Source organism: Strigops habroptila, chromosome 2 (assembly GCF_004027225.2).
Source record: "Strigops habroptila isolate Jane chromosome 2, bStrHab1.2.pri, whole genome shotgun sequence".
NCBI classification, from domain to species: Eukaryota; Metazoa; Chordata; class Aves; order Psittaciformes; family Psittacidae; genus Strigops; species Strigops habroptila.
Window position 1 is genome coordinate 48,367,643 of NC_044278.2, and position 26,748 is coordinate 48,394,390.

Genomic DNA, 26,748 nt, shown 5'->3' on the forward strand with positions numbered 1-26,748 from the left:
CAACCAGAACACTACTCCTGTGATGGAAATGTCTGATGTTCATTTTGCCAGGAACTAAACACATTTATCTCTACATTTCTGGCTAGATAAATACACTTTTCTGGCATCACACTGAAATATCCCCATGAACATACTGTATGATTCAATGCTTTAATACCTGGGTTGTTTTTGCCAGAAATAGATCAAATATATTGGTAAGAGAAAAATTCATCCTCAATCAAAACCTTCTGCCAGTTCAAGCAACAAAATGGCAAAGAAATTACTCCATCCCTTAGCAAACACTTTAAAGGTCTGTATTAGTACTGGGACATATCAATTTATATCTCAGACTTGTTCATTCTCTTTACGATGATGTTATCCACTTCATGTGATGTGAGCAACTACTCCAAATTGACAGGATGAACAATAGGTGCTTTTTTTCCCCTTTTATTTTTTTAAACAGATTTCTCCTTTGCATCTTTGAGCACATGTTTATACTTCACTGATTTTATTCAGCTTGCTATACTCCTTAGCCTTAATGCAAAAAAGTCATCTGCTATATGAATTAGAAGGGGAAAATACATAATGCATGCAATAAGGAGGATGCATTGAGTGAGATCTTAGTAAGCATCTACATCTGCCACTCAGTCATTGCTGATAGCATTTTCCTGAGGCAATACATATACTAAACTTTGATTTGGGAGGCGGGGGGGGTGTTGAAGTAAACACCACCAAAAAACTGAGGCAGAAGCACTGCATTGGTACTTCTGAATGTAGAAGAATAGTACCTGTATTCACTGATTTCATACAAAAAAATTATGCAGCCATACAAAAAGGCTGAAAATCCCTCCAAATTCATTGTTTCATAAGCAAGTGAAAAAGCAGACAGCATAAACACATCAAGGTTGCACAGATTATGGTCAAACACATTACAAAAGTAACCGTTGTTCCAGGGAACCTCATTACACTGAGATGTATTTACATAGAAAAATACAGGTAACTTGACTTGTTAATGCAATTAAACGTGATCACCTCCTATAACAAAGCAGATTCTACAGCACATGGGACAAAAAAAATATCACATGATGCATTCAGCCTAAGTGTGCTTGCACTGGAGCTATTTGGCATTTTCTCCTTGAATTTAGAGAGTAGAGTTTGTGCACTCTGAAGCGCAAGCTTGTTTTACAGCTCTGTTAATAGATCAAAGTTAAAGTGATCAAGCACGCACCAGGCCAGAAGTTCAGATGTGGCTGTCCAGGAGCTGTCAGCACTGTGCTTTTGTACAACTAACCATCATGATAAAGGCTTGACTGGAGACTCAGGTAAGGATAAGACATGTTGCTTTCCTCCCCCCCTGCCCTGAAAAGTTGATTTCCCCAGTATACATACTTTTGGGAGACATGCTTAGGACTCCAGAGAAGAAAATGTATAATTTTCAAGAAACAAAGGATTTAATACATACATACATATTTTAACTCCAGTAACAATCTCCCCAGTGTAATTCCCAAATGTCTTGATAACACTTTTTATGATGCAAACATGAAAAGCAGTAACAGCTTTTTATTTCAAATCAGCTTTTTATTTCCTCTTCGCAAACACTCCTCTCAGCAGAACCCAGAGCAAGGTCACCCTGCACTACTCTTTGACAAGTTCCCACCAAACAGTTCTGACCACACACATGGCTGTTAAGCCCACACCAAATGCCAAGTGAAACCCTAACATCTGCATAAATCTGATTTCTCAATGGGACATGGAACATACTTTGAATTAGCACTTGGTCACATCTACGTCAGTCACTTCAGTGGAAGAGGACACCACAGGAAAGCCTGAGCTTTGGAACAGGAGCTTGAAAAACAGAGCAACACATTAGCAAAAAGAAAGGCAATGCAGCACCTGAAAGAACAGTGTGCGGTTTTGATTTTTTTTGAAGCATGACAGCCACAAAGTAAAATCTAAAACTGAGAATAAAACAGAGGAATATTAAAGTCATATTATGTTAATATATCCTTCTTTGGTTATCTTTACAATCTGTGTAAAGCATTTTACATATGGACAGTTTCCTACTTCCGTGGCAGTGTCCAGTTGCTCATGTACCATCACACTGACAAAGTCAGAGCAGGTACTGCAATGAGTAGCATCAGCACCAGCTGAGCACCTCAAGTACTTATGCGGCAGTACACTTTATGTGCCACATCAGCTGTATACCTGCGTTTAATGAGGGGGTGCAGTTGTTCTCTCCTGCCTTCTCCCAAGAATGGTCATATTGAAAACCCTACACCACACCTGATGTTGGAGCAGCCTGCTCTTGAAGGCAAGTGCAGCAGACTTACCAGTTCAAGTATGCACTACAATTACGCTGGTGTAATTTCATAGTATCATCACAGAATCACAGAATGGTTTGGGTTGGAAGGGACTGCAAAGATCATCTAGTTCCAACACCTACCCAACAACCTTCCACTAGACCACGTTGCTCAAAGCCCCATCCAACCTGGCCTTAATTTCTTTGAAGACTCAAACAAAACCCTCTTAATCTGGAACCTGAACACATGCCAGTTATGCAAACAGCTATGCCAGTGTATGCTATCACTGCCCATTAACCTGCTTTCTCAGCTTAGCTCCTCCTCTGCAGGAGACTGTCTCTGAAGTCTGCTGGCAGACTTGCTTGCAATGAAGGCTCCTTTGCCTGCTTCAAACAGTTTTTCCACATTTGTTCAGCTAATTTAAGCTATTCTGACTGAATCAGGTTAGAAAACATTGATACGAGTTGCTCTGCAAAGAGCGACCAACAAATGACAAACAGCAAAGTGCAAAACCTCTTTCATCAGTTCTGATAGATACGAATCCCATCACAAATGGGATCAGTTATGGACATTCAGAGAGAGTTACAGGTTCACTCCAGAAGTGTAACTGTCCTATTAAGCTTTCCCTAGCCACATGGGCCTCTTAATATTCCATTCAAAGTGAATTTTGGGGGCCACACTGATAAGTCTCTCTGTATTTTAAGGCCGGTAAGAACTACCCTCTTATGCTATCTGGTTCACGTTTTTGCAAGAAAAGTGACAGTAGGGAAGGGGGATTTAAATGTTTTAAATTCAGAGAGCTAGTCTGGGGAAGCCATGACAATTAAAAAAGTGTCAAGTAGCACACAAGGGTACTACTATTGAGAGAAGGTTTTTGGCTATTACGAGAACAAGACAGTTTGGAATATTATATAATGAGAATTTTACCCAAAAGTTCGTTCACATAAAGACTATACTAACTGGAACTTCAAAATTCCCCTCCCATGTTTTGAGAATCATCACAATGTATCAACAAGGCAATAGCACCAGTATTAATAACCCCTGCATGCAGAAATTGTCATTTTAGCAGTTGAATGCAGTCACACAAAAAGGTTTATACTCTGTTCATAACTTGTGTTATACTCACAGGTACCAACAGTGGAACAAAATATATATGCCATATTATACACATGCTAACATTCCTGCAATCAACAGGCTTAAGGATGGAGTTTCAGGCAGCATTCCAAGATTAATCTCATTAGATACTTGTATTTTGTTGTCTTTTTAGAAAAACAGGGTCTAAACTTGGAATGAAACATGTTGGTAAAATGGATTTTGAGGTACCTGATTCTGCTGGAGAGTCAACACTTCTGTAATTTGAGAAAAACTTAAAGCTTACACATGTTCTTTTGGAACAACAGAATGCATTAAAAAAGAGCAGTACTACTAAACAGTTATCTTCAGAAATAATGATCACCAAATCTGCATGCACCCATACCAAACATTTGTTTAACAACCATTAAGTTCAACAGAGTCTTAATAGAAGTTTTTGTAAAAAGCAGAACCTAAATGGCCAAAACCAAGGTAATCCTTACCTTTTCAGTTCAAAAGCTTTAACACACCAGCACAACTCTGAAAAGTGAGTGACAATGAATGCCAACAGTACATTGCAGATTTTCTTTGGCCTTGTAGTTTAATATTGTCATTTACATTTGAAAGATGATTCCTCCTAACTATTTTCTGCAAATCTGAGAAGAATGTGTTGAGTTTTGCACTGCAGGTTAGTGCTCTAATGGAAGTTTTCAGAAGCAGGAAGGATTACAGTGCTTAATGCCGTAGTCTATCAACCTTGAGTCCTATTTTCTCCCAGTGCTTTTAAAATCTGTGTGTCTTGAAATAGCAGAAGGCCACAGTTCTAAGTCAAGGTTTTGATGACTATCAAGAAAAGAATTATATTTCAATAAATTTCTACTGAATATGTTTTCAGATTTCTAGGAACTCAGTTTTTACTGAATTCCTATTTCCAGAGCTAAAGTGTTTAAAACTGTCTTAAGAGACATTGTTCAAGTCTATAGAAGAAAACCCAATGATACAGAAAGGACTTCTCTCCCCATGTTGTCAATGCTCCCACCTCCTTTATATGCACACTTAGCAATCTCAAAAATACTGACCAAGCACAAACAGGGCATTTTAAACAGGTAAAATCACACATTTACACAGCAGCCACTGTGAACTTTATTAAGAAAATAAGTGTTTGCCAGTTAAACTACCATCACTTTATTGACTTCTCTGCTTACTTGTAGAAAATCAGTTCCTTCATAATGGCTCTGGAAACCATTTATTACCAGGTAAATGTTGAATCACTGGCAACGTATGCTCTCCTTGGAACTCTGGCAGCCTTACCACGAAAAAAACTATATACACCTTTGCAAATTGCAAAGTAAGCAACACATCTTTCATTCAAACAACAAAGTTATTATTGAGGCAGATACCATGCTAGACAAATAGCAAAAACACCTTTACATTAAGCAATGTTTTCTGTCGTGACAGTTCCACAAAATGAAGTGCAATTTGCAAGGGAAAAAGGTCTGTAAGATACCAGTTACGCATTCTCTTCGTGTAGCTGTGTAGTCAAGTCTTATTTCTCAGGCTGGAGTGGTTGAGCTAAACCAAAACACAGCATGATGATCCATCTTCATGGAAATGTCCTGTTGCTAATGCATCTGCTTTTGCCTCCTTCCCTCTTTAATAGTCCTATGCAGTCCTATGCATTACAAGTCAGGACAAGACTTCTTCATTCATCTGGAGTCAGAGTTATATTCAATCCTCTAACCAACTCAATGCAGTTCATATACATCTTTGAAAAGAAGTTCTCCATTCCTAAGTAATCCAACCATCACTATTTCTTCAACTCCAGAAGTTGTTTTAGTTCCTTTTTCATCTTCAGCTTGTAGCCACGTGGCAAAATAGCATTGTCATGGGCTACATATAGTAGGCTTTAATCTTTATTAATAGCTTCAGTAGATTGCCCGAGGATTTTTAGTACTGTAGTAGGCTTCACATGCAGCTACATAAGCAGATTCTGGGAAGAAATCATCATGGTATTCTGCTAAAAATCTAAGAAGAAAGCACACCAAAAAAAGAACAGAACATGAAACATTTAAGAGAAAACCTATTTTCAAATTAATTTTTAAGCTCAGCAAAACCACAGCCTGGGAATTAAGAATTACTGCACTTTGAAAGTTGGCATACAACAGGCTTGCTCTATTTTTACAAGTTCTACAGCCTTCCCCTATCATTCTCAAATCAAACAGTAATTAAAAAAATTGCTTAAACTCAAAAAAAAAAAAAAAAAATCCAAAAGTTGAAGCTACACTTAGAAAAGAATGCAAAGAACTATGACAGAAGAAAAAAAAAAAAAACCAAAACCAAAAGTGAAGAGATATTTCTGCAACTTCTGCCAGTCACCTGCTCAGCATACTATTTTTATGTCAAACCCAGGATTTTCAGCTATCACTATGCAGGATCTTATACAAGTGGCCAGCAACCATTGAGTAAAACTGTATCTTTTAAGGCAACTAAAGTTATGATTTGTTGTTTCATGTGCCTGTGCATTAAGGTCTCCGTCTCTCAGGAGTATCTGATTTAAATACAGCTCCCAAAGACAAAATGCATCCTTTGTAAATCCAGTTCCCTAATTTCAGATTTCTGCAAGATGGTCTTGAAATATTACTCAAACAGTCGAGCACCCAATATTTTATCGTGTCTTCCTGCTCTGCTGATATACAACTCTATATTCAGCCCTAAAGCAAAAAAACCCACTGCTACTACTAATACCAGTTACAAACAGCTAAAACGACATTAAGCTTTCAGCTCCTTCCTTTGTATACAAAAGATACCGCATATGCAAGTGGGGGCAAAAGGGCAAAACGGTTCTTAAACCATGAAGTACACGATCAAGCTGTACTTCAGAAACCCTCCTCCCCCTCCCCGAAAAAAACCCCAACCAAACGAACAAAAAAACCACACCCCCCCCCAAACTTCAAAAATACCTGGATATTGGATATTAAAGATCAGCATCAACACACATGGCAAAGTGTTAGCACAAGTTCTCTGTGTTAGAGTAGGAAGCAATGGAAACAACAGGGAACAGTGTCATTTGCAGAATCTAGTTTCTCTCAGAACTGCTAGCTAAGGAGATGACTTCACTATTGGAAGCTAAAACCAAGTAGTTTTCCATAACCAATACTCTGGACACAGAAAGTCCAAATTAAAAAAAAGTACAGGTGACTGCAATTTAAACCACAGTGCTTCTGCAGCAGCTACAATGCCTAAACTAGGCATGTCCTTTGATCTTAGAAGAGCCAAAACATCAAAGAATACTGACAAAGATTTTTTATATAAGGCAATCTAAATTTAATCAGGAATATATTAATTGCTGAGAGCTCTTGTCGTTAATACCACCCACCACCTACTTTTCTAGGTTTACCAGCCCATAAGATGTTCTAATACTTTATGGTTTGTTTTGGGGTTTCTCTTCCATGAGATAAGAGCTATCCCTTAGAAACAAGCCAGTGACACACGGAAACAGTTCACACGATCAGATCCTCCTGATTTTGAGCAAAATGTGTCAGTCATTTGCACTACACACACCCTTCTCTCTAAGAAAACCACTACAAAAGAGTACCAACATTATAGCAACTTAGAAGTTAATAAAATACCCAACTCATCAACTGCTATGATCTCTGACTGTAGTTAGCAATAAATCACTGTCTGGGATATGTGGGGTTGGTATGAAAAGAGTGTGAGAAGGCCTAAAACTTCACTGACTCGAGTCTAACTTTTAACACACTTAGATTACAGAAGATTAAGATCAGCCACAATTGAATTTAATAATTCTTCATTAACACACATTAATGTCTTGAAGAGATAAATGAACTACAATGTCATTGGGTAAAATTCTGTAAAACTCAGCACCAAGTGCTAGATCATATAAAGGAGTATGTTTTAAAAAAAACATCACTAAAACAAAGGAACCTTCAGAGGACACTGGATAACTGACAGTTCCAAGAATTCTAAGGCCAAGAAATGGGAAACAGGTTTATTTTCTCTTATAAATTTCCTGACTTTGCTGAAGATCGTTGGTCATAAATGCCAGTTTGGTGCAAGCTAAAGTAACAGCTTGTAAAGACGAGAAATTTTAGCCAAGATGCTTGCTGCACAGCTACAAAAGGCAGAACGTATGCAGTCGAATGTACATTTCTCTGTTCTTAATGTAACAGTTGTGAAAACCAAAATACCCCAGAGCTAGCAAATACAAACTACTTTCTGCAGAGAAGCAAGAGGAAAAAGGCAGAAGAACATAAGATCAGTTTCTGTCCCAATCACTTGTGTATCTTTCTGTATATAGAGAGCAGTGGCCGTTCTGAAGCTGCGTTCTATTCAAACTAGATCACGGTGCAGAAAGCCAGCACAGAAATATTAAGCATCTTTTAAGACTCTTAGGTACTGAGTATCTTGCTAATGCTTTGCTTTTGGAAAAGCTGAAATAACACAAAGATCAGTTACACTGGTACCTGAAATCATGAGCTAAGATTTAAAAAACGGAAGCAGCTGTAGTTAGCAAGCAGAGCCAGCAGCTATAGATCAGAAAGCACATTGCTATTTAGCTATTCAGAAATTGTTTCATTACTTTCAACTTACAAATCTGACAAATTCAACCACCTGTTGCATTGCCTTTTTCATTTTTAGACTTTTTAAAGAGTTCATATGCATACACCTACACAGTGAAACTACTTACGAGTAACCCAGTTTCAAGATGCACAGTCCATACAGACATCCTGATTTAAGACTGCACACTTTTTTCTCATCATGAGCATCCACAAAAAGAATACTTCTGCTTTACACTCATGCTCATGAGGTACATAGAGGTACCATGGCAAAACGCAGCTATTTCCCTCTCTGCCACAAGTTCCTAGAAGAGCAACATTTCAGAAAGGACTAAAGGGGATGCAGATGAGGGAAACAGACGTGGGCAATCTAGCTTGCTGAATTCCTATGTTCTGATCTTCAAGTGTGGCAGTCTGTAAGCAAGCTTACCTCAGGTGACTCCAAGCAAGAGCCTCCCAAATATACTACCATCTGGCTGTGAGTTATGCAGGCAAATCTACCAAAAAGAGCCATAGAACTATCATTATCCACATTAAAAGGCCACTTGACATACATATGTCAGGAACATTTCTCAACAGTGTCACTGAATTCATGAGCTTTAAGAGTGTCATCTGGTAGCAAAACCTGGCAGCGTCAACACAACCTATTACCTGAACAGTCTCTGCATGAAGAAAAACATTCTAAACATCAGGTAGGATCCACAAATAAGCTCAGGGACAGCCTGGAAAATGTGAAAATTACAAAGAAAGGAAAACCTTAATTCTAAGAAGGACAACCTCATCCTTAAAAGTGTAAGAATACAGAGTTAGGAGGAAAAGTTTCCAGGTAGGTGACATTTATATATTTTTGCTGCAGAGTTCAGGAAGGTAAGCAGATGCTTTGATGAGATCAGTGGTCTGGGCTAGATGCTGTTTGAAAGGCAACTGTAATGATCTATCTAAAGGCGTTTGCTTAAAGAACATGATGGATCCTAACTCTGTGAGTCACCTCATCGACAGAAATGTCATTTGCAGATTAAAAAGCTATCTCTTCTCTGAGACTACCACTTGAAAGTAGGATTTGAAAGCTTAAAAGCTTAGTTTCACACAAAAGTGTATGTCACCACCTGACCCCCACCCCTTCTGACTGGTAGACGTGTCTCCATCTGGAAGACTCTTCAGGGCAAAAGCTCACCAACACAAAGTTCATCATAACGCCAATGCAGTCAACAGAACAAATGAAGTGAGAAGTTTCTAGATGTTTATTCTTATACTCAGTACCTCAAGTACATGCCAAAGAAACAAACAGGCTTGTTTTGTTGACTGGACTCTTTGTCACTCATCCATATACAGGAACAGAGATCATCTTCCTGGGCCATTAAAGGGCAAGCACAGAGAACTCTGAAGATGCCAACACAACATCTCTGGTAACCAGGCTGAGTGAGTGAAAATTACAAGTGGTATCTTCTAGTAGACCATTTGGGAAAACAGTCTTAGAAGGGCTCAATACAGGAGTCCTTGGTTGGTCTTGAGGATGAAAACCCACTTTTGGCAAGGCCAGCACAGATCCCAGAATCAATTCTTTAGAGCCGCCTTCTAAAGAAGCTATCATAACACATTTAAAATATTTTGGGAACTCTCATTTTAGACACATGACCCAAACCTCTCATTTAAACACCCATTTATTTGGTAAGCACCTGATTATTTGGTAAGCAGAAGATAAAAAAGCAATCCACTGCAGTTTCAGGACATATTTTTGACAAAGCAATCAAACTTTAGTCAAGAAGAATAAGCACACACGAGCAGATTCTGCAGACCAACCAGGTAAACAAAAGTCTACTGGAAATAAGCTGTGCAATACCAGGTACTGATTAAGAAACATTCAACATAAAGGTGCCAAAAGTTTGGGAGGTCCCAAAAAGGCAGTTACCTTTCTACCCATTCAATGATACAGTGAAGCCCAAATACAACAATAGTAATGCCCTAAAATAAGGCATATACATTCACTGTGAGAGTAGAATTCCTTCAAAGCATTTCAAAACCTACAAAACAACATTCATTTGCCTGCCTCTAAACCCACATCTGTCTACACTCAGAACCTTGACTCTCTCAGTTAGGCTCCAATTCCATAAAGTTTTCTAGTATGTCAGAATTGCTGTGCTGCACAGGTATTTTTTGTCAAGTAACCAGTTAATCCCCAAATCCAGAGGAAATAGAAAAGCCCTAATCAATAGAAGTAACAGTAGCAGAATTGCCACCTTCATGATCTTTCAAAAAGTGTTTAGTCAGTTGCCACCTTAACTTTACTAAGTCACAGTGAGCAGGAATTCAGTCAAAAGCAACTTCACCTAAATAAAGATGCTTTCTATTCCATTCGCCATGTGCAACGCTTCATTTCTTCATTCTCAGAATGCCACTAATAACCCCTCATCAATTGCACGTTAGCACAGACTAGTGGTTATAATTCACCAATACAGTTACATGTAATAAAATTACTACACTCAAAAAGTGTTGTGCTATAAAAAAAACCCCAGAGACCCATTTCTTAAGGTTACTTCAAAAAATTTGTCATCTTTCTATGTACACATTTTATTATCATAGCCTTCTAATTTGGTCATGTTCTGACTTGGCTTCCTTCTCATAAAACACTCAATACAAATAGTTAAAATACTTTTCAACCCATGGAGCTGAGTGGGACAATGGACACAAGCAGGTAAGGAAAAAAAATGAGATCTAAAATGCAAGAGAAAACTTACAGGATAACCTGAATTTGAAGTATCAGTGGGCTTTTAACAAAACCAAAGTCTTTGACCATTAAGAATGTAGCTTTCCACAATATGAAATACTACATATTGGCCTCATCTGGAAAAACATATTTGAAATTTTAGAAGTGTTATTTTAGAAATATTTCATCACTTACTCGTTATTCTGTATTTCACAAAAGTCAAAATACCTACGGCTTTCTGAAGTGTTGTATCATTTACTTGCCTTTTTTTGTTAAAACGCAAATGACAGTGACTGAAATTACCTCACTGAAGATGGGTCTTGCTAGTCTAAAAACAGACATGTTATATTCTCCTAATTTTTTAAGTATCTCCTACTGTCAACAGTCCTGAGAAGTGACCCCTCTGATTCCAATAGTTTGCCAAGTCAAGGCTGCATTCAAACCAATGAAAACTGCAAACCAAAAACTGGCACCTTCTTGCCTATCATTTCTCATCACTTAAGCAGCCTCTGGAGGCATTCTAAGCACCCCACAATATAGAGAAGTCATTCATCTAGTTCCAACCCCCCTGCCATGAGCAGGGACACCTCCCACTAGATCAGGTTGCTCAAAACCTCATCCAGCCTGGCCCTGAACACTGCCAGGGATGGGGCAGCCACAGCTTCTCTGGGCAATTTCTGGCAGTTTCTTCGTGTTCCCCATGAAGAAATTTTCATTATACATCCTTCTAGAAAGCTGCACTAAGCACAAACAGTACAGCTTCTACATATTATGAAAGTCAAAAAGATGCATTTGATACATCCCTTAAAATATATGTTGTCTGGGAAACTGAGATCAATCTTGTCTAGCAGCAACCTGAGGGCATGACTGGAAAATATTACTCATGTAGCATCTCAAAGTGAATTTAATGCATCTATCAAGTACTGAGTAAACTTAATAAAACAAGCTTCCAGACAAAGTATTATATTAAACAAGTCTCAGTTTCTCAGCCCACATGAGGGTAACAGTACAAATGTTAAATGCAACTGTAAATTTCACCCACAAAATCATAATTCAAAATTAAATCAGTATCTATACTAGAACTAAATCAGTTGTGTACTCTATGAAAGGTTTAAAAATACACAGAACTACTTATGTTTGAACTACTCTACCTAGAATTCAAAGAAGATTCAGAAACAGTTTTATTAAAGCAAACAGATAGCTTCAATCCCTTGTCTGCTATTAGAACAATAAAGAAGAGGAGGGTACTTCAGCTTGTCACAAGAGCAGCTCACTGAAAGAAATCAGGCAATCTCAAGTAAACTGGTTGCTATCGTCTAGTGCATACAGACTGTGTAGGACAGTTCTTATCTTTCAAAAGGTAAGCCAGAATAGAAATGACAGAAAATATTTTTAATAAACATCCATTAGTCCTTTCATTCCCAAAAATGAAAAGGCAGAATGTGAAAACTGAAGATCTAGTACAAGACATCACCTCAAGTGATAAAGCCTCAAGTTTTCTCTTGTGATGAGAAACAGATAATGCAGAAGTGTTTCTGTGACAAAAATCAAGTCTGAACAAGTTTCTAAAAAATGTAATTGTTTGACCTATTTCAGTAACATATGAAACAAAGAAATAAATACCCAAATGAAACATGTCCTAAAGCGCCATGAATACATGTTGAAAAAAACCCTAATCATGTGCACTGTTTTCTATGTTTCCTATTTGAATACGCAAACAGTAGCACATCCAGTAAGGAAACTAGTCTAAGAAGAATATTTATGACAAATCTATCTAGGATGGAATGCTTCCTATAGTAGTAGCTGCAACTTGGAAGCTTTTTTAGGAAGGTTCTCAATTTGAACAATCCTGGTGAAACCAGGGAAATCAATATATTCCGCATAGAAAAGAAACCTTGAGAACAGCATCAGCAAAATACACGACACTGGCTTAGAAAGCACTTAAAAAAACACACAGCCCTCAAATACTTTATTGAACCAGATATGCAACATCCACACTATGCTTGGCTTGGGGTGCTCATTTTGGTTTAGTTGTAGTCTGGTCTTAAGGACAGAATTCCCACTAGTACTGGAGCACACTTCTGGTTAAGTGTTTTCCAAAAGAAATCTAGCTTATGTATGCAGAGCACTCTGCAGTGAAACACAACTCATGGTAAGTGGGAATTACCAAGAGATTTGCTTCAAAAGCACAGTTCTACCTGACCTAAAAATGCTCATGTGGAAACATCTTCTGATTTTTTTTTTCTTTTTTAAATTTCTATTTATAGATGACTACACATTATAACAAGACAGTCAATTGGAAAAATAAGACATATATGAATACTACCACTAGAACTTTTAGTTTAATCACCTCCCTGCTTGTATGGAGGATGCAGAACACACTTCCTCCTTCCTTCTATTCCACTCCACCACAGATCATTCATAGAATGGGTATGAAAAAACTGCATTCAAGATGCTAAAGAGTAGCGACCTGCTCTGACCAACACAGAAGAATCTGAACAGGCAGATTTGAAAAATTGATTTGACCCACAGTGAGTTAAGCACCCTAGGTAACATTCATTCCAAGCAAAAATAGGTTTCCAACAATAAGCACCAATCCTGTCCTGTTTAACTTAAACACAGATTGAATACTAACTAGTATCTGACAAAACGGAGATTTAAAAAGGAATCAGTATAACTCAAAAATTAAATGCTGAGAGAGAAAAAATTTGTACTGTAGAAACTTTGACATTTGAGACATCTTTTATTTTAAATTAAAAAACAAAGTAAAAACATTTTGAAGTTTTCATCTCCCTCATCTCTAACAGGACTTTTGATATGCTAGTGCCACATCATGTTACTTTTCAGTATGTGGCTACTTAAGAGTCTTTGATCAAAATGAAATTAGGAGTTCCACATTTGTTCCAGGTGTTTACCATTTACAACACTTTCTCCTGAAAGTTTTTCTTGGCAAATTTATTTTCCACTGTATTGGTGCTGCACAACACAGTGCCACACTAGGTATCTTAACTACCACTACTACAATGTCATGCAGAGCTACTAACTAGAGTACCTGACTGACGAAGATGATCGTGGTGCAGGTTATGATCATACTGACTCCAGCTGCGGAGCTGGTGTGGCGAGAAAGAGTTTGGGCAACTCTACAAGCCCCTGCATTGCATAATAGAGAAACCCTTCTGTTCAAGGCTCAATTAGGACATATATTTCTTTTAAAAAACTACCATAATTAAAAACATGTTCTAAACCACAAGTTTCTTCCCCTGCTAGTATTGATGCAACATCAAAACTCTCAGATTATGCTGTCAAAAATAATAATGCAGTTTGTATTTCTTCATAAAACATGCTTCTTGGCCAAGTCATACTTGTCATTCTATACATACAAACAGACTTTTATACTTCAGTTCTCTATCACTGTGTTTATCAAAATTTTAAGCAGGGAGCTCAGGTTCCCTTCAATTTGAGTTACAGGATCAAAAGTCTTGTATTAATCTTTATTCTAATTATTATTAGAATATAATATTAACACATTCTTAAAGTTATAAAAAATTAACATCTTATTTTAAAAATCCTTTGTCATTCCAGGACACTTAGATCTATAAAACAATGCAAACACTGCTGTGGTACATCGTGCCACGTTACCTCAGAAACATTTCGAAGTGTTTTACTAAGGCCTTCAGGTTTTTGTCAGGAAAGCACATCTTCCCCAGGATTTCTGGCAGCTTTACTGTAAATACAAGAAATAATGTTTACACCTGTTCTTGTAAAAGCAATTCCTAATTACTTTTATTCACTCCACAGAAAATAACACAAATATTTCTTCTCCCTGCAGCCTCCACTTTTCCTTGCAAGTAACTCACTGATCTTTCAAAGCCTTACTAAAAAGAAGCATGCTGAGAAAGTGAATGCTGCTTGGCTTAACGATGTTTGATAGCATACGGGAAGTAATGCTTGTTTACTTTTGTTAAATGAAGGCTTACAAAGCCAGTAAAAGATAACCAAATTTATGAACAGCCTAAGTTTTAAACAGATTAAAACGTACATTTCTCCTAGAATAAAACTAAATGCAATAAAGCAAGCAGAAAACCATAAAAATACAATCATGGGCACAAGGGGAAGCAACTTTGATTGAGCACAGACTTTTGAATCAGTTTACCAAACATCCGTAGCAAATGTTGAGAACCATAGATATATGAGGGAGGTGGTGGTTGATCACTTGGTGGATAATTTTCTGGCATCAATTTCCAGGACAAAACCTACACATAAAACATTAAAGATTTCACAACTAATATTTTATAGCACCATAAATAATTCAGTTTGTAGAGAACTTCAAAATCAAAGATGAAATAAGTAATACAAGCAAAACCTTTTCTTAAATAGAACTACCCTGAGGTCCACAAAACTTTTAATCATGGAATCTAGGACAGTAACATAAAAATCTGTTACCTCATTCAATTCATTGTTTCTTCTTCCTTCAAAGCCAGTAAAAACCGCACTTCCCTCTTTGCTAGGAGTCAAAGTTATAGGTGAAGATGATCCACTATGGACAGGGGTTTCTTCAAAACAGAAAGAAAAACAAAAGAAATCAGAAATGAATTTTACTATTTGTTTTACGGAACTATAAGCCATTGAACATAAATAAGGCCTGCTGCTAAATTTTTTAAAGTCTTAAACACTGGAATTTAATAAATGCCATTCTGAAGTAGGCTCACAGAAAAGCAGCTCCTTGAATTCTGTTGAGAAGTGCAGTACCAAAGTACTGAAAGTACTGCTTTGTATTTCTCCCTTTGGTATAAGACCTCAGAGATAAATAACTGATACACTAAGTAATGAATTCACACTTCACTCATTTCATTCAGAGTCTACATGGCATTAAAAAAAAAAAAAAAAAAAAAAAAAAGGAAAAAGGACTTAAATCTTGCTTAAGGCAACAATTTAGAGCAAAGTTTACTTTTTTCCAGGTGCAAGAAGAGTTTTGGCATAGAAGCTGGGGTCTCGAGATGCCGTCGTTTAGGCTGCGGGGAAGCACTGCTTTCCGATAACCTGTCACAGTTAGAGCTATGGCGTGTGGAGCGTCTCAGAGACTGCAGAATTTCAGGTTCAGCTTTTCGCCTTTTTGGCGTGGCTGGCTCCCCTGTTGCAGGCTGGCTGTCGGTTGACTGGGGAGTTGGCGGGTTCAACAGAGGAGGACTTGGGGAAAGCTCCTCCTGATTTCTAGGAAACAAACGCAGCTTTACAGAAGTGCCTGTAAGAGATCAGGGCTCTTCCCTCAAAAGAGATTCTTCAAGTTTCACATATCTTGTTAAATACTTCTTCAGATTACACAGTTTTCTCCTAGTAACTATTGAAGTGGTGAGGCCTTCTTTTAAACCATTTCCCATAAGTGTATTTATTTCAAATTTAAAAGCTAATGAATACAAATTTACATTTCAGTGTAATTTTTTTCCCCACAAAGTTGCAGCATAACTGTACATCAATCAGTACAAACCCCTTGCCCGGATGAGAATTCAGGTTCCAAATTCTGAATTCAGGCAAGCAATTCACAGAAGAATTCAGCATTTTATCAGTACAATTTTTAAGTCAAAGTCTGTGAGAAATCACCTTATGCTGCACACATAACCACATTCTATTGCATTTTCCACAGAACATAAGTAGTACTTGACTTCTTAACTACCTGTTAGTATTTGTTGAGTTTTCTTTGATGGGAAGAAAGAATTTTGATGAAGTCACTTTCTTAAATTGAGCTTGTTCATAAGGATAGAGCAAAATTAATGGAAGTGTGAAGTCAAAGGTTATTCTCAGCCCATCCACCATCTCTTTACACAGCTCAACACTAGAGGGGGGGGGGGAAAAAATAAATTATGAATTTCAAAGTTGCATGTCAAAATTTTTCAGTGTAGTTGTAGGACAGTCCCCTTTTAATATAGATCATTAACATCTTAAGTATAATATGCTGATTTAATCACTAAGTAATAATATGCACACTTAAAGAAACAGTGATTGCTGTAGGAAACTTCAGACATACAGATGTTAAAAGTCTGCTTGGTAAACTCAAACAAAATCGTAAAATTGTTCTGTTGTTTTACTATTATTTACTGAATTAATAAAATAAACTCTACAGTAAATTAAGTTAGTCAGATTTTTTCCTGGAAGCATTATTTTGTTTTTCCAAGTTCACTCAAAACAAGGTACCTTCCGGAAAAAATACTCAATAGACTGAATCTCTGTATAAAAGGCACATGCAGAATTTGATCTACAGCTGCTGAAATTCAGTTAAGACTGTGCTTAAGAGGTATCCAGTGAACCAAAAAAATTAGATAAATTTGCATTGGAGATCAGTTTCCAATGCTCCGATAATCAAAGCACTACATGTAGAGGCTACTAGGAATTTAAATTTTAGCCTTGTGTAAAAGACTTATAGTGTTAGGAGGTGAGTAGATGTGCTGCTACAAGCAGAACCTAGAACACTGAGTGCAGCCCACCTGCAACCTCTCCCCTCTGTGAAGGTATTACTCTCTTATGTTTCAAATACATGTATGTGTACGGTAACAGCAATTGGATTCTACCAGAGTGACCCATGTTAGAAATCCCACACCCTCATTAGCATTCCATACAACCTGCTAAAACTACTGCCATTTTTTTTTTTTTTTCTTCCTCAACATTACATATCAATTAGGTCAGGGGGACCATCAGGTGCAGAAATTCTATCACATCCAAGAAGGTCAATTACCTTCTGTGTTAGCACAGTAAGGGCAATACTATAAAGTTCTCAGCTGACTCTCTCCTACTTAATGGGTCACTGAAATTACGTGAGTTTTCCTTATTAAAGCACCATCTTTATTGAGGAAGTCACTTAAACATACACTTTTAAAAAAAAAAAAAAATCACAATGTGCATACAACCTTTTGTTCTTATTTCTGATGCCTCATCTAACTTCTTGTTTGGGAGATTATATTACAAAGAAGGAAAGTATCATTAATCTGACATCAATATAAACCTAGACACTCATAGGCCAAAATATCGCAAGGAATAGCATCATTATGCACCACCGAAATAGAACATAGTAACAAAAGCCAAGATTTCACCCCAGTGTAGACCTCGATAAAGAAGCAGTCTCATCTGATATTGAGACTCTTTAACATAAAAAAAGAAACAAACAAAAAAAACCCTGCTGCAAAGATGCAGGCTTAACACACTGAATTTGGAATTTAAGATCATACATTAACTAAAAGGAAAAACAAAAAAGTATCACCTGCACTTGGGAGTTCTTTATGAGGATTTATATAAAATTTTTATCCTTTATCAAATTTGAACCTGTTCAGTTTTACTTAAGCAGGGTATTCTCACATCAAATATGCTCTCAGCGCTGAAAAAATTCTTCTAAAACAGGTCACAATATTTGCACGAACTTACATTATAAAAGGGGATATTAAGGTTTTTGCATTATGACTTTTCAGAGTATAGGGACTCTCCCACTGATAAACAAATTGTCAGTGTTAAAGTACTTTAGGTATCTGTCAAATATTTTAAGCCCATAAATAGACGTACATCACAGTATAAGCTCACAGAAGTGAACAGACTTGAAACAGAACACAGAATGCAAGGTCATTTTTCTAACTATAGAGCTGGACTAAAGATTACTTACTTCTTCTCTGGTGGCACATAATGAAGATTCATATTAGCATGTGGAGTCATCTGATGGTGCCGAGATCTTTCATTGGCTGAAAAAGCAGCATTAATAGCAAAATGTTTCACATATGACTCCAGGATTGTTATTATGTTTGTCTGACAAGGAAGCTTCACTAGCTGAAACAGAAAGAGCAAATTAATGTCTTAGAAAAACAGTTAGTAAGTATACCAAGCTAAAACAGGAGCTTGTAATGTATTGACTAGTTTAATAAGTCTCTATTGCATGAAGGTATTTCAGGTGTGATTCATTTCTACCCTTAAACTGCATTTTTGATCAATCCTTTATAAACATCTGGACAAGCAAAACCATGGTCAGGGTAACAAACTTACATTTTCAGCTTTAAAAAACAACCTGCACTCTAACATACAATTGGGTACCAAAATGTACATTCTTAAACACAATGACAACTCACTGTTTCAGCTATTAAGAAGTTAGCTCCCTACACTCTTTTTACTCTTCCTTACTGTCTAAGCTTACCTTTCCGATAAGGTTCAAAAAAACCTCAGGAGTCATATACACAGAAACTACTTCTGATGCTCTTCCCACCCCTCTGTGCACATTCATTTCATAGCTCTTATTTCATACCCGTTTTCTTCTATTAATATAGTAACAGTCTTCCTCAAGCTTCTTTTTCAAGACTTCAGGAATTTCTATGCTTATTGCTCTTTCTTCCATGTCCCTTTTTGTATGAGTGTCTTGTTCTTCTTTCTACAACAAACCAGTGAAAGAAACAATATACTGGTTGCGCTTATGAATATTAGTGAAAAAGAACTTCAATAGTCAGGATACAATATAACAATCAAGATTTGTCATGCAAAAATAAAATTATATTATTTTCTAGTATAGTAATTATTAAGGGGCTAGTAGCCTTACTGTAAGCAATTTAACTGCTTTAAAGTCATTTGCAAATTCATTTTCTAAAACATTAAAATTTAAACTTTAAACTTTAAATTTAGCATTCAAATAAGTATTCAATACAAAAGAATGAACAGAAATTTCTTAGGTTTTGCTGCTTCAGATTGCCCACACCACAGCAGTTGAGATTCTACAGACCTTCAGAACAATAGTTTATGCTGTACTTCCTTTTCAATAACACAGAGACAATACATTTTTTTTACTTGAAGTCAGCCTTTTACATTTTTATGTAAGACCAGAGCTGACATGCCTGTTTCACAGTAAAACAAAAGCCAAAAAGATCCTGCTGCTATTCCTGCCATGGGCAAGGACACCTTCCACTAGACCAGGCTGCTCAAAGCCCCATCCAACCTGGCCTAGAACACTTCCAGGGATGGGGCAGCCACAGTTTCTCTGGGCAACCAGTGCCTCACCACCCTCACAGTAAATAATTTCTTGCTAATATCTAATCTAAATCCACCCTATTTCAGCTTTAAGCCATTGCCACTTTGTCCTGTTACTACATGCCCTTGCAAAAAGTCCCTCTCCAGCTTTCTTGTAGGCCCCCTTTAGGTACTGGAAGGCTGCTCTAAGGTGCCCCTGAAGCCTTTTCTTCTCCAGGCTGAACAACCCCAACTCTCTCAGCCTGTCTCCATAGGAAGCGTGCTCCATCCCTCTGATCATCTTCGTGGTCCTCCTCCTCCTCTTACCTCAGGGGCCTCAGAGCTGGACACAGTCCAAGTGGGGCCTCACTAGAGCAAAGTAGAGGGGAAGAATCACCTCCCTCGACCTGCTGAACATGTTCCTTTTGATGCAGCCTGGCATACGGTTGGCTTTCTGGATTAAACTCCAGTTAAATTACCAGCTGTGGCCTATATTTTATACACCTCAATTTTTTCCATAGTTTCAAATACATATATTTAAATTCTATTAAGTTAAGGAGCTCATGAAGATACCATTTCTGTCCTCTCTTCTATGTCACTTTCTTCACTTTTTATTTCTTCATCTGTTCCTTCATCACTGTCATCAGAAGAAGAACTACTTATAGCTGTGTAAAAGAGATTTCACATATTTATCTCACATTACTATGTTGCAGAGGTTAAGATCAATTAATTTCAGGCCACAATGAAAAAAAAAAAAGGGGGGAGGGGGGGAGGACAGGGAAGAGAGGGACAACCAAACAAAACCACCACAACTAGCTTGTTTGTTTAATGAGGATTAATAGTTCTAATTGAATTAAACACACAATTATTATTTACAAATTCTATAAACTTTTTAAATATAAAACAAAAGTTTACAGGAAGTATTCTTGCATCCTAATTGAAAAAAAAATCACTTTTAAAAGCTTGCTACACTACTGAACAACCACTGGTCCTTTCAATTTGTATTGGACTTTAGTTCTGAACAGGGATTAATGTATTAATCATTCAACCAGAAGGTCTAGATGTGTGCAGCAACAAACAGCGTTTCTGGTGTCTTTCAAGCCACAAAGCAAAATGCAATGAAATAAAAGACCAGGCTTGAAAGTGAAATCAGCCCATGAACTGACATGAAACAGTCCTTTGTGCCAGGTAGGCTAGGGGTGGAAGGGATGATGACACAACAAACAAAAATCAAACAACACACACACACCACCACCACAACCCCACCCCACTCCCAACAAAACAAAAACAAAAAACCAAAAAACAACCTCCCTTCCCCCCCCCAAAAAAAGCCTAAACAAACAAACAACAAAACAATCCACTTATTGCTCCCTAAAATACGTAGGAACACTAGCAGGGAAAGTGTCTTACGTTCTGACGTTAACCAAAGAAAGCCTAGACTTCTTGCACCAATTAATGCTACACTAAACAAAGCAGCATTAAGACCTGAAATCACTAAGTATAATAGCGGAGTGGAAGTGACAGAAGTAAAAGCCTCTGGAATACAAGTAAAAGCAGGAATCTAAACTTAATAGCTACTTAGCATGAAACATACTGCTTATTCTTCATATGACTGCTCCGTATATTTCAAATAGGACCACGATACTCTTGTGCCATCCTATGATCAAAAAATTAAAGGCATCGCACCAGCTATTAAAGAATGAAAACAAGCTCACAGTTTTCGCTACTCTCATCATTTTCTTCAGCAGGAAGGCTTTTTAATACAGAGTCAACACCAGGCAGCCTGCAACGTCTCTTCTTTCTTCCCTTTCTTCTCCTAAAGAACACAAAATGGTTCACTGAAATTTGGCTAATATTATTTGTTTATCCTACCTAGCTAATTACATTACATGCAAATGCCCAGGAAACATATGTTTTGAGTTTTCATTGATGAATGTTGAAATAATTTGGACAATGCTTATTTGAGAGTGGATACAATAATGTCTGTACATTACCTCATATTTGTGTTCTCAAGCAGATCCTCAAAGCCATGGACAACCAATATTAGATTATTGCCTTTGGCTGAAAAATACTTCCAGTTTTCCTAAGTTATTTTACAAGTACATTTCTTTGGGAAGATGTAGATCCAATACGCATTTTGCAGCAACAGTTAAGAATAGCATAGTTATTAAGTGTTACTTGTTTCATGTTGTTTAATAGCAATATATAGGTATTGACCCTAATAAGATAAAAGTAGCTCTCTAGAATACACTGACTGTACTGAGAAACAGCATGAGCTTAGAGTTCAAAGTCACTGGCAGAGCCTGGGATGTATCTGTTCGAATCTGAAAATGAATCTCTCATTCATTTTGAGATCAAAAGGATTTCTTACATGCGAGCCACAGCCTTCCGTGCCAATTTACGCTGTAATCTGCGGTTTTCGTCTGTATCACGAAGAACATGATCTTCAGCTGCCCATCTATCCCAGCTAAGGATAGGTCAAAAGAAAATTAACAAAAGCTATGAAAATATGCTGCTCAATATACATTACATCTAAAATAAAAGCACTCTCAATGTCATTCAGAAGCAACATCTGTATCACAAGGTTTGTATCCTTTTGTATTCATGTGGCTTCAATTCTTGTGTTGCTAAAATCTCTCAAACCTTGACTTAACATGCGATGGTGTTTGCAGCATTGACACATGCTACGAATGATCACAGCCAGAGACTGCACTCACGTACAGCCTTGATAACCAAACAACCCAGATCTAGATTTAACAAGATATAAACTCCTTTTATTAATGGAAACCTAGGAGCCACAAGTATATACCAAAGAGAGATATCCCATAAAGTTTAAACTCACATCTATCAAACCGATCCACTGAAATTTATGGATACAGACCAACATGTCAACACGAGCAAGTATATTAAAGGCATTCACAGAAACAAAAGTAATCCTGCAACATCTCATACTCTGTGCAATGCCTTTTTTTGCAGAATAATATAGAAAAAATAGAAGAACTGAAACCGCACATACAGGTCCTCACCTTCTATTCCAGCCGTTAAAATGGATCAGATATTCTGGAATCTTTCTGCCTTTCTCATCTTTTCCAACAATAATATCAACAATCTGGAACAAATATTAATCGCATGTATTAAAAAGCTTGAGAAAAAGTCAGCCTTCCAGTACTTAGGGAGTTTATGCACAAAGGAAAAAAAGTAATATTTATGGAAATTAAACAGATCTACAATTTTGCCAGTGAATATTGATAGGAGCAGAAGGAATAGATTATATTAAGTGGTAAGAAAAACTACCTGTTTTATTGAGCACTTTTAAAGTTGGGGACTGTTAACCCTCTTTGTCCTGTCTTCAAATGTCCCATGCTTTCAAGACACAAAAGGGAAATGCAAAACAAGGCAGTATCACAACACAGCTAAGCAGAGATACATCTGGGCTACTAATGTTTTCTCCCATATGCTGTCTCTTCATACTCTCAAAGCAAGGGTCAAAACAGTTCTATACATATAAACCTCAGAAGCACTGCTGTCTCAGAACAACACAGAATCTTAGCCACTGAACATTAAAAGGCTTTATGAATATCTGAGCCTCTGTTTCCTTCTTCTCTTTCACACATGTAAAACAGGCCCGTCTAAAAGGGCCTGCTCCTCAAAACAAAAAGACATTTCAGGTGGATCATTAAGAGCAGCACCAGGACTAGTAATAACAAAGGAATTATTCTGCCTGCACTTCAGTGGCTCTCAATAGATCATGTACCTTCAGATGCATGCAGTAGCTAGGCTAATGTTTTAATTTGGGAGTCCCGAATTTAAGAACTATTAATGGAGTCCAAGGACAGTTATGCTGTAGTTTGGCGTATCTGAAAGTAAAGAAGGCACTATTATTTTTTGCACTCAGGTTACCTCTAGGGCTGGCAATTAAAGCTGTTGGGGCAGTCAGAAGACAGGAATACACATACAGACGAAAGAGCAGCCCAAAACATTACAAGGAGGCAGAGACCCTGATCAAAGATGTCTGAAAAACACTGGTCTACACAACTAGCAAACTTGCAGCAAAAACATTAATTTGGTCAAGAATCCAGTTTCAGTACCTCCCTTGTCATCTCTCTCTGCAACTAAACAAAAGAAAAAACCAAACAGAACTCTGTTTGCAAGTTAGATACAGACTTGGGATTGAAAAAACGTACCTTGTGTCCCACTGATACCCAAAATCAATATTACATTTACATAAAGCAGTACAACTACTGTTTTTGAGGCCAGGCCCAAGTCAGTCATCTCTTATTGCAACACTTACGGTCCATCACTCACTGTTTGCTAGCGTATTCCTGTATAACTCTCCTGTACGATCAGCAGCATTTAAAGCCCTCAGTAAGAGTAGGGGAGCAGGGAGGGGGAATAAAACCACCTCTGCTACAAAAGCGCAGGAATTAAAATAAGATTTCCAGATTACTTTGCAGGTGTTCAGCCGAGAATGGAAGGCTGGAACCGCGTCCGACACTTCCAGATCCCCTCGGCAGCTCTGTTCTCTACCAGAAGCGAGAGCAAGGGCCCCGCGGACTGGACTCCACCGCCCCTTCGTCACCCGAGCAGCCGGACGCCCCCACTCGCAGGGGGAAGGCCCCGGAGGCTCGCACACAGCTGCTACCCTACCCCTAACCCCAGGGCGGAGGGGCCGATGTGAGGGGGAAGAGCCGAGCCCCGCCGGGGGACCGGGCTGAGACGGCCAGGGACGATGACGGCGGCACAAGGGCGGGAAGGGGAGGCCCAGCGGGGACGGGCAGCGCCTCGCTTTGTCTCCCAACCCGTGACGGCGGGCGGCCTCCGCCCCGCGGCCTCTCCGCCTGCTCCCCCCTCCCCGGGCCTGCGTCCGTTTCCCGCCGCAAATGCTGCTACCGGAGCTGCCTCCCTCCCTCCTTCCGCCTGCTCTCCGACTGGGCCCACAACTGCTTCCCCATCCGCCTCCCGCCCGGGGGCGCGCGCAGGGCCCGGCGGGAGCGTTAACGGCAGCGCCGGCCCCGCCCCACCGCGCTCCCTCCCGCCCGGCCCATGGCGGAAGCGGAGCGGGATGGAGGGAGTAGGGCAGGGTCGCGCGCGGCGTGTCACCTTGGCATCATAGAGCACTTTGGCTTTGGTGGGGTCAGGCTCGAAGCACAGAACTCTCTCCCCACGGTGGAATTTAAATTTCATTCCCCGCGAGGTCATTTGTTCATCATGGCGCAAAGGAGAGGAGCCACGCCCCTCCAGTGGAGGAGGTGCTGCGGCCGGCCCCGCCCCGCCTCAGGCGGCGGGCGGGATGGAAGGGGCTGGGGAACAGCGTCGGGCTCCTCTTGCCCGGCTCCCCGTGCCCTCCGCGTAGCTGGGCTACTCTTCCGTGCCCGCCCCGCCAGCAGTCCCACGGGGTGCCTGGCACGGGAGCCGGCCGCGGGAGGGGCGGTGGCGAGGGGACACGTTCCTCCGGGCGGGAGGGCGGCCGCGTGGGCTGGGTGAGGCGACAGCTCTCGGCCCTGGCGAATCACCTGGCTTTGCCGCTCCGTGAGCATAGCCCCGCCTGCAAGAGCAGGTGCTGGGGAGTGAGAGTGCACCCGAGAACACCAGCAGCCCTTCTCTCCGTTCCTGCTTCCCCTGAACATCACCTCACAGTCCCCATTCCCTACCCTGTTTCTGGTGGTCTCCCCTAAGCAAAGAACAGCCCTGTACTCCCAAAATGGCTATTTATACATTGTAATCTCCCTCAACGGTTTGCTTTCCTATTGTTCTTTCAGCCTTCCTGTGAGAAAATAAATTAGAAATAAAGAGGGTGTTGGACTAGTAACTCAATTACCTGGAGGGTGATTTATCTTTCCAATGTTCAGTTTAAATTTTTTCATGTCTCAAACAAGACACAAATTGTGGAAATAACCATCATCAGTTGGCAGTTTTCTTACTCATGTACCTTCTGCTGACTGAAGCTTGGAAGGTACTGACTGGGGTTCAGTCAGGGGAATACTGCAATTTCCCATGCAATCTTATTAGATGCTCCCTCAGGCCATTACAGTTTTGATGCCAGTTCTGCATTTCCAATTTACACAAGACCGGGACAGACCCAAGAGGCCTGGGCCTTGTAGAAAGACCAGTTAATTTGTGATTATGTAGCATTTCTGAAGTTACTTTTCTGTGAAAGCTGTTCAGGAGGTGGATGACTAAACAGAGAAAGGCGACACTGCAACTGAGCCTATGCTAGTCCGGTGCTGATGGGAAAAGACATTTAAGTCCTTCTTTCTTACAGTCTCTAAGGCTGATAAAAAAACTGGAAATTGGCAGGAATGCCATGGCAAAGAACATGCTAAGGAGCTGTCAATATATTACCCGAAGGTTTCCAAAGGGAAAAGGCGATAGGGGATTCCCAGAAAACATGATTCTGAGGGGATGACTGCTCCCTGGGGTAGGATGGACCAAGTATTCAGTTTGTCTTGATTCAGCTTTTTTATAATGGGGGTGTTGGGAAAAACCTGTGAACTTGCTGCTAAGTCAGGGTGGAGTGAGAGAAGCCAACTGATGGAAGAGAAAGGGTGTGAGAAAACTAAGGAAAGTGTTCCTGGTATTGTTCAGAGCCAACTGCTACTTAGGTTAAGAAACAGGCTCCAAAAACGCATTGGTGCAATGCCAATTGCAGAAAGTGTTGCTGAAGTTCCCCTTTTCTAAAGAAAAGGAAACTGGTGCTGGTCACTTGCAGAACAAAGCTGCTTCCAAGGGACTACTATGCTTTAAAAAAATAAACAGCAGGGGAAGGAGAACAACAAACTTGTGCTTGTGTCCCTGGCTCCAGCCCATGCTAACAGCACTCACACAAGAGGAGCCTCCTGCCATTCCTACACAAACAGCTTTATGTATTTCAGTGCTGCCTCCTATATTCCTCCTTTCCCTTCCTCCCCGCTACTCTCTGCTTCTCATTCACCTCATCTCAGCCTCTCCTAGTTCACCCCAGCCCACTTTCATGGCTCCCACCCAAGATACTCTTCAAGCCTTTTGTCTCAAATTTCTTCTCAGGTTTTCTAACAGAAATATACAGCACTCTGCCGTAGCATTTGAGGTCCAGTTGTTGCCCTGTCCCCGCTCTCCCTTCTCCCACACTCGGGTACGTGCACATGTGCATCTGCCCTTATCATCCTGAGCCACC

General features: G+C 39.3%; 1 protein-coding gene across 8 annotated transcripts; it reads right to left on the reverse strand.

Moving 5' to 3' along the window:
* Nucleotides 1-420: 420 nt before the first annotated feature.
* On the reverse strand, nucleotides 421-24,846 carry MSL3 (MSL complex subunit 3). 8 transcript variants are annotated; one of them, XM_030477464.1, is made up of 14 exons: nucleotides 24,696-24,782; nucleotides 23,106-23,240; nucleotides 22,622-22,704; nucleotides 21,967-22,062; nucleotides 21,311-21,411; nucleotides 20,169-20,260; nucleotides 18,904-19,026; nucleotides 18,274-18,434; nucleotides 16,303-16,461; nucleotides 15,580-15,842; nucleotides 15,075-15,184; nucleotides 14,785-14,884; nucleotides 14,271-14,355; nucleotides 421-1,931 (listed from the first exon to the last, which is right to left on the reverse strand). In XM_030477464.1, coding segments are annotated over exons 4-14 (1,350 nt in total). In that variant the 5' UTR covers nucleotides 21,969-22,062; nucleotides 22,622-22,704; nucleotides 23,106-23,240; nucleotides 24,696-24,782; the 3' UTR covers nucleotides 421-1,777. The 8 variants fall into 8 exon arrangements, with proteins under 8 accessions (XP_030333324.1, XP_030333319.1, XP_030333321.1 ...); XM_032919787.1 differs by lacking the exons at nucleotides 421-1,931; nucleotides 23,106-23,240; nucleotides 24,696-24,782 and adding exons at nucleotides 3,933-5,375; nucleotides 22,890-22,958; nucleotides 24,043-24,604; XM_030477459.1 differs by lacking the exon at nucleotides 23,106-23,240 and having other exon boundaries at nucleotides 24,696-24,846.
* Between the last annotated feature and the right edge of the window lie 1,902 nt (nucleotides 24,847-26,748).

Coding starts and splice junctions, on each gene's coding strand:
- MSL3 (XM_030477459.1), bottom strand. CDS start 24,794: ATGACCTCGCGGGGAATGAAATTTAAATTCCACCGTGGGGAGAGAGTT. Junction 18,435..18,903: donor ATATTAATAGAAGAAAACGG/GTATGAAATAAG, acceptor TTTCTGTTTCAG/CTAGTGAAGCTTCCTTGTCA. Junction 14,885..15,074: donor GAAACAATGAATTGAATGAG/GTAACAGATTTT, acceptor TTTTATGTGTAG/GTTTTGTCCTGGAAATTGAT.